The 14,323-nt window shown below is 38.3% G+C and overlaps 1 protein-coding gene across 2 annotated transcripts in view; it reads right to left on the bottom strand.

The window, feature by feature from the left end:
- Positions 1-1,011: 1,011 nt before the first annotated feature.
- DHX35 (DEAH-box helicase 35) overlaps positions 1,012-14,323 on the bottom strand; it is a 32,099-nt gene continuing 18,787 nt past the window's right edge. The window contains exons 15-22 of one of the 2 annotated variants that reach the window (XM_068700471.1): positions 11,971-12,066; positions 11,477-11,571; positions 10,799-10,876; positions 9,530-9,659; positions 8,682-8,763; positions 8,082-8,153; positions 5,701-5,839; positions 1,012-2,858 (exon numbers count right to left, since the gene is read on the bottom strand). In XM_068700471.1, the coding sequence (XP_068556572.1) occupies positions 2,814-2,858; positions 5,701-5,839; positions 8,082-8,153; positions 8,682-8,763; positions 9,530-9,659; positions 10,799-10,876; positions 11,477-11,571; positions 11,971-12,066 (737 nt within the window). In that variant the 3' untranslated portion in view covers positions 1,012-2,813. The remainder of the gene's footprint in view (positions 2,859-5,700; positions 5,840-8,081; positions 8,154-8,681; positions 8,764-9,529; positions 9,660-10,798; positions 10,877-11,476; positions 11,572-11,970; positions 12,067-14,323) is intronic. The other variant, XM_068700472.1, reaches the window with a different exon arrangement.

Genomic DNA, 14,323 nt, shown 5'->3' with positions numbered 1-14,323 from the left:
ACGTTTCAATTAACAATGTCTTACCTGAATTTTTATTCTGATTTAGCACCATCTTATTCCACCACTGACAACACTGAAGCCATGAGCAGAAACACTGACAGCACTTCCCGCTGAACTTCAGTAATTTGAAATTGATGGATTGTAGGCTTACTTCTGAAAAACATTTATCTCCTTGTCAGTGGTAGCATGACTTCTATTTCAAACAGCATTTTAATTCAAGAGTGATGTTTTAACATCATTCCCTACAGGCCAGATTTTAAGTCTTAAACTGTTTCATAAACTTCCTTGCATTCATCTTCAAATGCCTCCAACCTCCCCCACAACAGCACACTGACTGTTTATCCAGCAAAGAGCCAACAACAAGGCAGAGTTGCCCATCTCCTTAATCAAAGTTATTTAAAGCATAGAGCTACGCAGACAGCTGGCAGAGAGCTGCAGGCCACAATTTTATAAAGTAAAGACATTTTCAGTCCTTTCAAGTTTTGGGTCTCTGACTTCAAGCACCTTCAAAGGGTCCACCTTTCTTGATGAAAAGAGTGCTTTCTCTCTAAAGATACCTTAATATGGATACTAAAAACACTTATTCTTGCCTACATCTCTAGTATAAAGTCTACGTGTTCAACCTGTGTGTGCACCTCCGGCAATCCTTCCACAGTCTGTAAAACTACCTACCCACTGTGAAGACAAGTCTCCATTTCTGTTTTTGTTTATAAGACATATTGCACTCGTTCTTACAGAAGTACAATTGCTTGCAGCACGTTACAAAGCTTTTACATCCCTGGCTTCTGAACTTGGCAGGAGTCACAGTCATTCCAACAGAAAATTTTGCAGATGTAAAGCCAGGCTAAAGTACACCTGGAGAAGAGAGTTCAGACCCAGCTGAAATTCTCAAAGCAGCAAGTTCAGTGGCCACCCTCTGCATGCCGAGCACCACCCAGACCAGCACCACACAGCCACCCAGTATGCTAGGAAACCACCCTCTAGGCAGCCTGAAGTAATGCACTCTCAAGCTTCCTTGATTCAATGGTTTTTATTATTTTTTGTAAGAATATTTCCAGAGGACGGAGCGACACAGACACTTGAAAAGTCTTCATATTTAGTTCATTCTCTGATCCTTTGACAGAAAAAAAAACCTGCAAATTGATTATGTTCAATAAGTGCCAGCAATGCTCTCAGCTCTGGCTAGGAGACAGTCCCTGCCCCAAAGAGCTTCCATTCTAAGAAAGTAATACAAAGGTGAGGCTCCCAGGGAAGACAAAGAAGGTGACGTGGTTTGTCTTGCTGCTGGTGGCTTACGTTGAGACTGGTCCATCATTTTGTGCTGGCAACCAGTATGGAGACACTGCACAGACAACACGTTGCACATGACAGAACATATTCTTTCTGCAGGTGTTAGTAAAGGAGAAAGTAAAGAAGCTCTCACAGTTTTCAAGGCAGTCCTATTATGAGTAAGGCATTCACTCTACATAGAAATTTCTGCCTATTTACATACTGTTGCTTTTTTTTTTTTTAAAAAAAAAGAAAACGAAATCACAGCTAATGTGCCCAAAATATTCATCACATCAATTGCCTTACAAAAATAAAATTTTAGAACAATATGTTGTGCCTTTCTAAAATAAATATTGATAGAGTAGGAAAAAATAAATACATGTATACAAGCTATTTTATTAAAACACAAAAAATACAGTTCTTTACTGAAAAGTAGCCATGGAATTCTGGTTAAAGCAGGAAGTGTTCAGAGCATCCTTCTCTTGCAGTAACACATGCAGTCCCAGGCAGCAAAGAACAAATTCTTTTTTCTTATTTATATGTGTGTATATATATATATATACACACACACATACACATATATGTGTGTGTATACATACACACACACACACGGTGTTCCTTATTAGGAAAGTACAGAACATATTCATCTTTGCTGAATGAGACACTAGAATACGTGTTCCCTGATGATATTTTCTGGGATTTCCAAGCCAAAAGAGGCTAACAGCTTTTTCTTGTTAGAAATAAGAATAATAAAAAAAAACGTAAAGCCCCATCTGCAAATCTGAATAACTGTTAACAAATACAGAGTTCCTTGACTGAGGAAAAAAAAAATCCTTCTTAGAAAGGCTGAGCTGTTTCTCTTCCTCCCCCTCCTCAAATAACTATTCTCAAGTATGGAAATGAGACATTTTAGATATTATGCTACTTTCTATAGGACTGTTACAGCAAAGGAAGCAAGGGGCAGCTCAGCTTCAGGCAGGAGACTGTTACTGCTTGGGAGCACAAGTTGCACCAGTTCGGGATGGTCCAACATGAAATCAATATTTCCATGGCAGTCCCTTGTATTTCAAGGGCGACTTCCTTGCCCTGAGCTACCTGCTGTCAGGAGTCAGTCTCAGTTTGGCCGGTAGTAGTCACAGTGCTCTAGGTAATAGGAGGCAGGGTACCCTATTCCCCACTCTCATAAGGCAGCTGTACCACTCCAGGAAATCAGCTTCCCTCTTGAAGGCTTTTTTGTGGTCCTGTATGTCCTCTTACTTTTTTTTTTTTGTTGTTGTTGTTGTTGTTTGCCTATTTATTAAAAGGAGCAACATGCCTAGATTAACAACAGTGGTCAATTAGGCAAAGAATAAAATGCCCACAGTGCAAGCTCTACATAGGTTTACAATGTACTGGTCATGCATAAACCCCTACAGATCCTGGCAGGCATTTAAACATTTAACTTTATGCAGGATCAAATTGGTAATGAACTAACTGCTGAATGGACTGTAGCCAGCTTCAAATCACTGGTAGGTTCTGCATCTGCTGTCACAAGTCATGTCAAATCAGTGGTCATCCACTTTAGCTCTTTTGGCTTTCAAGGAAAGATGCTGCAAAAAGAAAAAAAGACTTCATAGCACATACACCACAAATAGAAAAAAGTTCAACTAGAATGTTTTCAGTTATTAATCATAAATTAAATAAATCCTTAGACAAATATTACCCTTCCCAAGCCCTGCTTATTATTGATAAAGCTAAAATAAATACATGAAATCCATTAAAAAAAAAGAAAAAAAGAAACCCACATGCATCCCCAAATAGTATTTTGGCTTGATATAAAACAGCATCTTCTAGTATTTCTGTATTGACTGCAAGCATATGAAAATTCCCCAGCTGAAGCAACTTGCCAACATGTGAAAACGCACATAAAGATAGATGTGCTCCCAACAATGCATCTGCACAAACACCAGGAACACATACACGAAGTATAAGATTTTAACTAACATATTAACTCTGCAGCCGTAGTTTCAGTGGAGCTTTGCATCTATTTCTCCTAAAGAAAAAGGCATGCCAAAAAGCGCAATGGAAGAACACCCTCCAAAACCACTGCAAAAGTTAGAATGAAACACAATTGTCTGAAACTGTAATCAAAGTGTAGAAAAAAAAGTCTTAGCAGAGAATCTATTCAGTTCTAATTTGTGGTTTTTTTTTTGTTTGAATGATATACGAATAAAAATCCTAAGATTTCAGAAATATTTAAGCAGAAAGATGTGTTCTTCAGTATAAGTCTGAATTAGTATAATTCAGCATAAATTTTTGTGCCTTGCAATTGTTTGCATATACAAAATTTACATCTATAATTCAAAGCTTTACACAACAGATATATATTTGATTTTCAAACATTTTTATAAATACATCCAAGCCTTTTGGCTGATGAAGATAAACAGAGGCTGACCAAACTGAATAAGTTTTTCAAAAAGTTTTCCTCAAAAATAGCACCACCTTCGGTAACTTCCATTACTTTAGGATGAATGCAATGCTTACTTCATCATGCAAACAGATCAAATCTAAAGAATGGCAATACTAAGAGTTAGGTGATTTTATGGAGCATCTGCAACAGTGGTAATGGTGCCTTGGAAAACATGTTCTCTCAGTCAGGTAGGTGGTACAGCTCAAGACAACTCTTATTCGCTTACAAAAAGCGATTCTATGAGTCACTGAATCACATTTCCCAACACCACCTATTTAAAGTAAAACCTCACACTGAGTTTTAGCCCACGGAGAGGTCATTTCCTAATGAGATGTTGTGTTACATATGGGATGTTTCAACACGTAAATATGTGAGTCAAAAGGATGAATTATTCCAGGAGCAGATTAGATAAAACACGAACATTGGCTCATCTTTCTACACCATGCTTGCAGAATGCATCTAACAGCAGCTAAAGACTCGAGGGACTACCCTGCAGGGTCATTACTACCTTTGTCAAACGTATTATAGAGTAAAAGGCAAAAAATACTCAGCTACTTAATAAATGTATTTATAGACGACAAATGTCTGGATAACCAAGATGAATTCTTCAAGCTCAGCATTCATAAAAATAAGAAAAAACACCCTCTCAAGTCAATTGTATGGATAGATGCCAATTCTGTTGTACACTGAAACCACATACATATGTTCTAAGACAATCCATGTAGCACAATGTTTTCTTTTTTTTTTTTCCAAAAAACCCAAGAAGTAAAAGAAAGCAAGCCTGAGATTATTTAAAAAAAAAAAAAAAAAAAAAAAAAAAGCATAGCAGATGTATAAACCAAACAAGCATTTTTGCAACCTGGCTGCTCATGTGCACAAACAAATCTCATTTTGCATCAGTCTGATAGGCAAGTGCACTTTTTCACTCAGCATTTTGGAAATAGTTCACTAATTCATATGACTAATATTAATCCCAATGGGAAACTCGCATGCAAGAACAATTTGGTTATCTTGCCTGTACGGTATCTACATGCAATGTGGTATCAGAAGCTTTGGCATAAATAACATTTAGATAATTGTGAAAACTGGATTGGCATTAAATATTATCAGTGAATACGTCTTGATTGATGAATTTGCATAGGGCAGAGTAGCTAAAGAATGATAGGAAAAAGTGGTAACTTAAGAGATATCTGTGAAGAACAGAACCACACACAGGATGGTTGAGGTTGGAAGAGACCTCTGGGGTCCATCTGGTCCAACCCCCCCCCGCTCAAGCAGGGACACCTACTGCAGATTGCCCAGGGCCAAGTCCAAGCAGCTTTTGAAGATCTCCAAGGAGATCTCCACAACTTTGGGCAACCTCTGCCAGTGCTCTGTTACACACACAGTAAAGAAGTACTTCCTGATGGTTAGACAGAACCTCCTGTGCTCCAGTTTGTGCACACTGCCTCTTGTCCTGCCACTGGTCGTTACTGAAAAGAGCCTGGTTCTGGCTTCCTCATGCCCTTCCTTCAGGTATTGATTAAATTGATAAGATCCCCTCCTGGCCTCCTCTTCTTCTTCCTCTACGTATGTGTATAGTTATGTATATCACACGTTACAGAACCTAAAATAAAGGTTTGCACAAATAACAGCTATTCTTTGACATTTCGTGTTTTAACAGATCAGAGCTGACTTTTGCAGCTCTGAATCATGAGCAGAAGGCCTGGGATTTGCACAAACATTTGCAAAGCATACAGAGACTTAAATTTGTGAAAAGCATGACCTCTGCCAGTCCTAGTGCTGCTCCCAGAAGTAATACCAACTACCTACATTTAAGTGTAAAATAGTTCAAGGTTTCATTTACTGGAAGAATATACTATTTTATAACTTCGAAATCATGCCTGTTGGTTGGATAATTTTTGTATCGTTACATAGATGACAAAAAAAAAAAAAAGCACTTAAAAGTTCAGATACAAGAGCTGTTAATACAGCAATGGTACCGTTTGGGCTTTATGCCGATTCCGTACCGTTCCTTGCTGGTAAAAATGAGGTGCCAGTTCCAAGAGCCATGCTGATTCAATGGCTGTCACATCTCTCATGTAGTATTTGGCAGTCTGTATGACTTCATTGTAGACTACCCTAGGAGAAAGAAAAGAAAAAAGAACATACTATAAAGCAATGAGGGAGGCAGGTGTATAATGGCATATTTAAATAGTTTCTCAAACAGGCTGCTAGAGGTAGTATTCACAGCACAAAGAAGTCTATAACTTGTATGGTCTCTTACCTCTTTCCTACCAGTTGCTTGGAGTGCTCTACATGAAGACAACTTCTAGACTACCATTAAAAACAATTTCACATACTACCATGACAGACTGCTACAAGGTATAAAAATAATGGGGCCAAGGGGACTCAAAGCAAATCCTTTGGAAGACAGAATATTACTTATTCTGTAATATCAGGAGGAAGGTTGTCAAAGGCACCAAAACCCTGTGCCCGTAGCAAGCTGGGCACAAATACAGCACGACTACCCCTGGTGTCTGCAAGCAAGCAAGATAAGGATTTGGAAAAGAAATCAGCTTCATACCCCGACAGGAAATTTAGAAACAGTCACATGGACTCATACATTACTGCCTGCATGAACAGAATGGGCAACCCATTTCGGAAGATAACCTTCTGCAGGGAAAGTCAATTTTACCAAGGAAGCACAAACCCACGCTCTGAACAGTTAGTCACCAAAACCAGAAGTTATTTGCCTTCTATAAGCATAAAGCTGCCACAAGGTTTGTGGTCTCTCATTAATTGATATTTTGCTCTCAAAGCAAATAGGAAAGAGTCCAAAATTCTCTGCCAAATGCAGCCAGACTCATGCTAACCAATCCAAGTAAAGAGAAATCAAAGGAAGAGAAACAAGAACACACTATGAACACCTGTAACAGATCAAAAACTGAAGTTCTCAGTACAGGAGGTGCTCTAAGACAGAAGTAGCACTGAAAGCAGGGTTGCCAGGTAAGTTAAACCCCTGTCTTAAAAGATGTCCTTAGCGAGTAGGGTGTTGGGGTTGGCAGTGACAATACCACATGGCCTTGGAAGACAGCTCCAAGAAATTACTGCTGCCACCAAACAGCCAGTGAAGCAAACAAGAGCTTTCAGGTTTTACCAGTTAAGGCTTCCAGCTATCCACAGTTCTGATTTCTGGAAGTGCCCAAGGCTAGGATGGAGATTCTGCTCTGACCTCACTTGAAAACTGAACCCTGCAGTACTTGAGCCCTCTGCTAAGAGATTGCAGAAAGTGTGTGCTGGAGCAAGGAATTCTTCCAATGCTTTTTTACTGCTGGATTTTCTCTACAGATTATTTTCTTCTCAATTTATTCTTCTTACTGTCTGTCACTCTCCCACAACAGAACCTCTTTCAGGATGTCATCATCTTCAGCAAGCTAGAAAGTTTCAGAAGTGTATCTGCAAAGCATTCTTTTCATCATTTCAAACAGTTTGTGTCTTATTTTCAGTAGCAATGACAGGAGGTTAAAAAATAGCGAAAAAGGGAGAGGATCAGGCTGGTTTCATTGGCAAAAATTACTGTAGCTACACTCTGCTCAACTCAGCCCTGAAGAATCGGTCCAGTTCACACCAAGTGAGAGCTGGACTCATTTCTGTTTTGTGAGCCAATGTAATCGATGGCTAAGTTCCAATCAGTTACGCTTCTGCAAACCATACGCACAAGGCGTAGGAAGCCAGTTCCAAGATAACAGATAACACAGGCCAAGTTTACCCTTCAAATTCTCACCTACAGGACAAGAGTCCAAATACATCAGGTTCATCATGTTGATCTGGCAGTTGGAAGCACATTTCTAGTTATTTGAGCATTTTTGGCATAAATGGAACTGTAATATCCCAGCTAAGAGGAAAGTAATACTATTAATGTCATCTTTTAAACAACCATATCTCATCTCAAAGGATTCTGGATCACGAAATTTATACCTAAGCCCTCTCCCAGGAATCCAAGTGCAAGTACTGCAACATCTATTTGATAGGACATTTACTTACTAGGTTTAATAAAAGCAACATAACTCTAGCCACATCTAGGTACAGAGACCACTCAGAGAACAATTTGTAGTGCAAGACATGGTGCCTATTAAAAGGGTCACTTGCCTCTCCTTTCCAACCTCTGCAAGCTTTTTGATTGTTAAACATCATTTTATTTCCCTGATTTATTTGGATACTGCCTATAAAAAGTTGCAAAGGAAACACCAACCAAATTATCTCTGTAAGAACCATGACCTGCGTTTATCCCTCTCTCTACAAAAAGTCATTCATGAAAATGTCTGAATGCTCAAAACGTCTTCTAAAGATCACAAATCAAGTGCAAGTTGCTTTAACTTACCAGCGTGGAGGTTTCTCTGCATACAACACTGAAGTGGGGTGGATATGAAGCTCATGGTCATCACGGATAGTCCTTGAAAGCAAGATACTATTTCAGATCATGCACAGATTTATTATTTAACACTTGGTTTCTTCCATCCACAGTACAAACGTTAACAAATGGCAACAGCGAAAGAACTAGAGCAAACTAAAAACATTCACATTTAATGAACAGGCTTTCGGCTGAAACCAGGCTTAAATCCTGGCAAAAGGAAAAAATTCTAGTTTAATGATCTAGAAGAAATCTATCTATATTAAATGAAGAACTAGTGTTTCAGGCTTTTATTCAGTGCTCTGAAGCACTACAAAGACACAGTACTTGCTTGTATTAACACAAATAATTCCTATTAGTAGCAGCTTCTTGCTATCAATAATTCTAATCATATTTGCCAAAAAGAAGAGAGAAGAATTGAAGTAGTTTGAACACACAAGCCTTCAAAGATGTAGTAAATCAAGTGCCATGTTTCTTAGTGCAAGTGCCTAGAAGAGCACCCATTTGTTGATTTATCCAGTCAAAACTTTTAAACCAAGCAACAGTTGTAATGAAAGTACATATATTTACCTGTAAGCACCGGTAGAGTGGAATTTAGCTGCGTTAGCAAAGAATCCAGAAACTATGCATCTCAAAACAGGATCTGGATCACCTGAAGAAAATAATGTTTGGCTGTCAAATTCATCAATGTAAATTAAAAAATAATAAAAAAAATATATAGACAAGTTTGATTCATCAATCAAACTTTGATAGCAAAGGCTTGAAGGCAAACCCTGCAATCTCTTCTGACTTCAATTTCACAGCAAGTCAAAATTACTGTGAAAAAAAATACTGTTGCCACTGATGTCTCCATGAAGATAGTTTCACAGTCCTTAGAGCAACCTAGTGTGACAGCTAAGCAGTGAAGTCTGATTTTTCAGAGCAGTTAGAGACAAGTTTTGGGAACTAGTCATAGCATCCACATCCTCACAACACAGCTGGAAATCAGATCCCAATGTCTATGCATTTTGAACATAGTAGAAAAAATGCGTTTTTTGAGAAGTCAAATAGGTCACCCCATTCCTTCTTTTATGATTTTTGTAAAATCTGTCCTTTAAATATATAATCAATGGTTAATTGATTATATATTTAATATATATATAATCAATTATCAATATATAATCAATACAATCAATTTTCTTGCTGGAAAACTTAACTAATGAAGACTGGACTAAATTCAAATCATAAAAATGGGCTACGTTGCTCTTTTACAGTCATTTTTATGGGAAAAATATGCTTTTAATTAATGTTATTTTTAGGCCATAGAGAAAAAAAAGGTTACAAGAAAAGCAAAAGGCAGACTAACAATTTGGAAACTATCCTCAAAGCGTATCGGACATGTTTTGTTTTGTTTTTTTTAAAAAAAAGCAAACTTTCACCTTCACTGGACTTCTTTGGAACTTTAAAACGTACAAGAAGCTTTTTCAGCTGCTCTCTTACAACAGAAGCTCTAACAAGACCTTTGTAGTTTAGAAAGTGCTCCTGACACCACTGAGAGCTCTTGCTGTGCTGTAGAATGAGAAGAAAAAAATTACAGTGAAATCCCTCCAGCAAAACAAAAAACAATCTCTCTTGGATCACAGTCTCATTCTGTTTTCTCTCCTACAACACTATTTATTGTTCTTTTCCCTGAAAATTATCTGCCTACACGGCAACTAACATGAGTTAGTAATCGACAGTAATTACAGAACATGTTTGAAGCAACTTCTAAATGGCAGCAGAATAAACACTGTGAGGATATGTTCAAATAGTTGTTCCTCATTTCTTCACATGTGGTCAAAGAGAAAAGCATCAATCATTTAATTTTCTCACACAAATGCATTATATCATAAATTAGTCTGTTTTTAATCTGAAAAAGTAAACAAACTTTTCTGTTTACTGTTTTAATTAGTTCAAATGTTTTCACTATTTCTCCAGAAGCCAGCACTTACTCCAAGAATCTCTGCAACTGGCTACTTCTGAGAGAATTATGCAGGTACAAAATCTAAAGGGCAAATTTTTGGTTGGTACCTGAGCTTTGGTTAGTACCTGGAGCTGGGGAGAGGAAAGTCACTTTTTTAAATAGTAGAGCTGTTATACTGGTTTGACTCAAGACTGTTACAAATATATTATTACAGACATGCTTTATACCAGCAAAACATACTTCTCCCCAGCAGGTATAGTACTTCAAAACTAATAGGTAAAACCTCAGCTTACAGAAAAGTATTAAGATTGCTGTTAAACCTTAAGGTAAATACATAAGGTTGCTGAAAAAGAGGATGCGTTGATCAATGAGGCAACTATTTTAAAAAATTGCTAGACTTGGATGCAGTTTATCATCAGTAAAACTTGGATACGTTTATAAAAAAGATATGGTAACATGAATTTCACTGAGAATTTGAAAACATGTTTTTCCTAGACCTGTTCAAAAATTCCAATGGAGACAGTTCTCCACAGGCAAGAATTTTGTGCTGTACCCAAACCAGAGAATTTTTCTATTTCCTGTTCAAGGTCTATGACAAAATACAAACAAAGCAGAACTATCATTTAATAGATTTGGCAAGTCCTCAACTTTGAGGATGCTATACCCAGAACTTCCAGAATCAGAACTGGGGGATGTTCGAGTTCCTTACATTTCTGCAAATCCACATGCACTTGAATCAACTTACTTTGACAAAGGCTTCATAAACGTTAAGCATAGTGAGGTGATCACCTTCTTCCACAGCAAACTTTCTGTGTTGCCTGGCCTGAAAAAGAAATATATTTTTTACAGGCAGATTGATTTTTTGCAATGATCATGTCTAATACCCTCAGTTCCCATTATCTCCACGTTGACTGTCAAAATTCTTACCATAAAGAGTAGTAGTTCTAGGCAACATAATATTCTACTAGCCCACCTACGTTGAGGTGGTGTTCTAAAACTTAAATTAGAAAAGTGAACTGAAAAGGAATGCCAAAAGTATGAGAAGGATGCATTAAAATTAGGCTCTTACTACCTTTTAAGCATTTGCTACATCCTAATACTTTTGTTTGTTTGTTTCTCTCAAAAGGAAAGTGACTTGGGGAGGTTTTTAAATTTTGTTTGTTTCTTTTTAACCCATCTTTTAACAAGCCCTAATGCTGGTCAATACTGGATTATATCCCTCCACATTTCTGATCCTCAGAAGGAGGCTTTTATCACTGGCAAGGAACTCCAAGGCTCCCCCTGTTAATCAGATTCACCTTTTGCCTATAACCAATAGGTAGAGTTTAAAACTGTTTCATTTTCATGTAAACTTGCAGTATGCAATGAGCAGCAGTATAATACCTTACATATGGAACATACAAAATAACATAGTTGAACTTACAGCTTGAGATTTTTGATTTGGAGGGATCATAAAAATATTTTGAATCTGCATCATGGCAGCAATTGTTAAAATTTCCTGGGAGCAGCCAAAATTTCCTGAGGAGTAAGTGGAGATATTCAGTACATGAAGTCTTCTATCATTCAACTTATCACCATACAAAATAAAGAGGAAAAGAAGCATGATGTATTTTTAAAGCATACAAAAATGCAATATCTAAACTCATGGTTTTTCTTCACAAGAATGAATGTTTTAATGGAAAATAACAAGACAAATATATTAGACTTAATTATTGATGTGTTAATTGGTTTAGACACTATCAGAGAGGACCATGAGTTTAACTACTCTTTTTACTAAGCACCACGCCAAGATGAAACGCTATATTTCAAGTTTAGCAAATGTCTAATACTGCTCTACAGTTACTAAAGGCAGTATTCACTACTCAACACAAGACTATGAAGAAAAGTATGAGGTGGTCATATATTTTTTCTTCTTACCTGATTCCAGAAGCATCTTCGCAAACATAGGATTCAGAGGAAACTCTGCTATTCTTATTCCAAGAGGCTCTGTTAAACGGCAGTGCATATCCAAACCTGCAGCACATTAATAAAGGTATCTGTGATACAGGCAAAAGTAGCGCAGAAAGACTTCTTTCGGAATTTAAAGTGTACAGAAGAGCAGAAATAAGAGCTAAAATATAGCAAATACACCTGGGAATGGAAACAGTTTTCTGACTTATATCTTCTTAGGTCACAGAGAAAAATAATTCAATATAATCTGAACCAGAGATGCACAACTGCTGAAGATTCTCTGCAGTTTATCCTGCCTCATGCATCAGTTAGTGAACTGGCAGCCACGTTCCAGTTGTAGCCTTTTGACTGGAGCTGAAGCAGTACAGGACGGAGGCATGGCAGCTTGATTTCAGCGCACGAGAGAGGCCACACAAGAAGACTACGAGGAGCACAGGAGCAAGACTTTGGAGCACCGCAGATTGCGTAAATAACCATAGAGTATTCTGAGGAAACATAACTGTGACCCAGGCATTATATAAGATTGGTATTTGTCAGACGGCTTGGTGGCAAGAAAACCACAGCTGTACTTCAGCTGTGTTTCACAAAGAAAACCAAAACCACAAATCATTTCAAAGGAGAATAGCTCTGAAAACTTGTGTCAGCATACCTAAAGCCATAGATACCTCTATCACAGTTACTTTCTTTTATTATTTGATATACTTTTATAGAACTTCTTATGACAATGTAGTAAGTCCCTCACCATACCCCTACACTAACACTTTAAGACATTTCACATGTCAAAATATTTTCCTCAGAAGCAGGTACAACAGTCAGCTTACGTGAAGTGATAAAGTTAATGAATTTAAACACGAAGTAAAAGAAATTGCAGAAATTAAGATATGATTAGCTATCATTTGACCAGCACAATAGAAGAGGCTTAAGTGCTACCACCATTAATACAGAATCATAGAATATCCCAAGTTGGAAGGGACCCATAAGGATCATCAAGTCCAACTCCTGGCACCACACAGGTCTACCCAAAAATCCAGACTACATGACTAAGAGCACAGTCCAAATGCTTCTTAAACTCTGACTGGCTTGGTGCTGTGACTACAGCCCTGGGGTGCCCATTGCAGTGCACAACCACCCTCTCGGTGAAGAACCTCTTCCTGATATCCAGCCTGAACCTCCCCTGCCTCAGCTTGACACCATTCCCACGGGTCCTATCACTGGTCACTAAAGAGGATTGATCAGCGCCTGCCCCTCCACTCCCCCTTGTGAGGAAGCTGTAGACCGCAATGAGGTCTCCCCTCAGCCTCCTCTTCTCCAGGCTGAACAGGCCCAGGGCCCTCAGCCGCTCCTCATATGTCTTCCCCTCTAGGCCCTTCACCATCTTTGTAGCCCTTCTCTGGACACTCTCCAACATTTTCACATCCTGGTTGTACTGTGGTGCCCAGAACTGCACACAGTACTCGAGGTGAGGCCGCACCAGCGCAGAGTAGAGTGGGACAATCACTTCCCTCGACCAACTAGTGATGCTGTGCTTGATGCATCCCAGGACACGGTTGGCCCTCCTGGCTGCCAGGGCACACTGCTGGCTCATATTCAACTTGCTGTCAACCACAATTCCCAAATCCCTCTCTGCAGGGCTGCTCTCCAGCGTCTTGTTGCCCAGTCTGTACATACAGCCAGTGTTGGCCCATGCCAGGTGCAGGACCCGGCACTTGCTCTTTTTAAACTTCATGCGGTTGGTGATCGCCCAGCTCTCCAACCTGTCCAGATCTCTCTGCAATTTATTATCTTAGAATAAGTAGCCCTTCATTTAGAGATAGTTAACTGAGTTCCCAAGTATGGAAAAGGAGAAATTAACATTTTTTCAACTTTCTACGGGTACACCAAGCCATAATCCACTGGTTTCTGCTGAATTCTATAAATCTCAAAGCAATTATGCATGAATATATACAGCTTGAGCACAGATGCCTTTGTAGCAATATGCCTGATTATAAACCAAATAAATCTGAGCCCTGCTTAAAGATAAAGATATTGCTAAGATTATTATTGAACATGCTCAGTAGAAATTATTCAAGATTATTCAATTATTCAATAATTCAATTATTCAATTATTCAATAATTATTCAATTATTCTTGTCATTAAGCTTCAAGTAACAATCACTAGTAAAATGTGATGGGCTGAAGGAGACAAACAGTTATTTTAAGCTTAGCTGGAGTGGTTGTTTCTGATAGGCAATAACTTACAAAAATCTTCACCAAGATCCTGGATCTGAAGTAATGCTAAAAATTAAGTCACTTTTTGCCTACTTATCTGTATTCCCCTAAA

This window comes from Anas acuta, chromosome 16, assembly GCF_963932015.1.
Source record: "Anas acuta chromosome 16, bAnaAcu1.1, whole genome shotgun sequence".
Classification (NCBI taxonomy): domain Eukaryota; kingdom Metazoa; phylum Chordata; class Aves; order Anseriformes; family Anatidae; genus Anas; species Anas acuta.
Note: the sequence above shows the minus strand (reverse complement) of the source record. Positions and strands in the feature narration are given on the sequence as shown.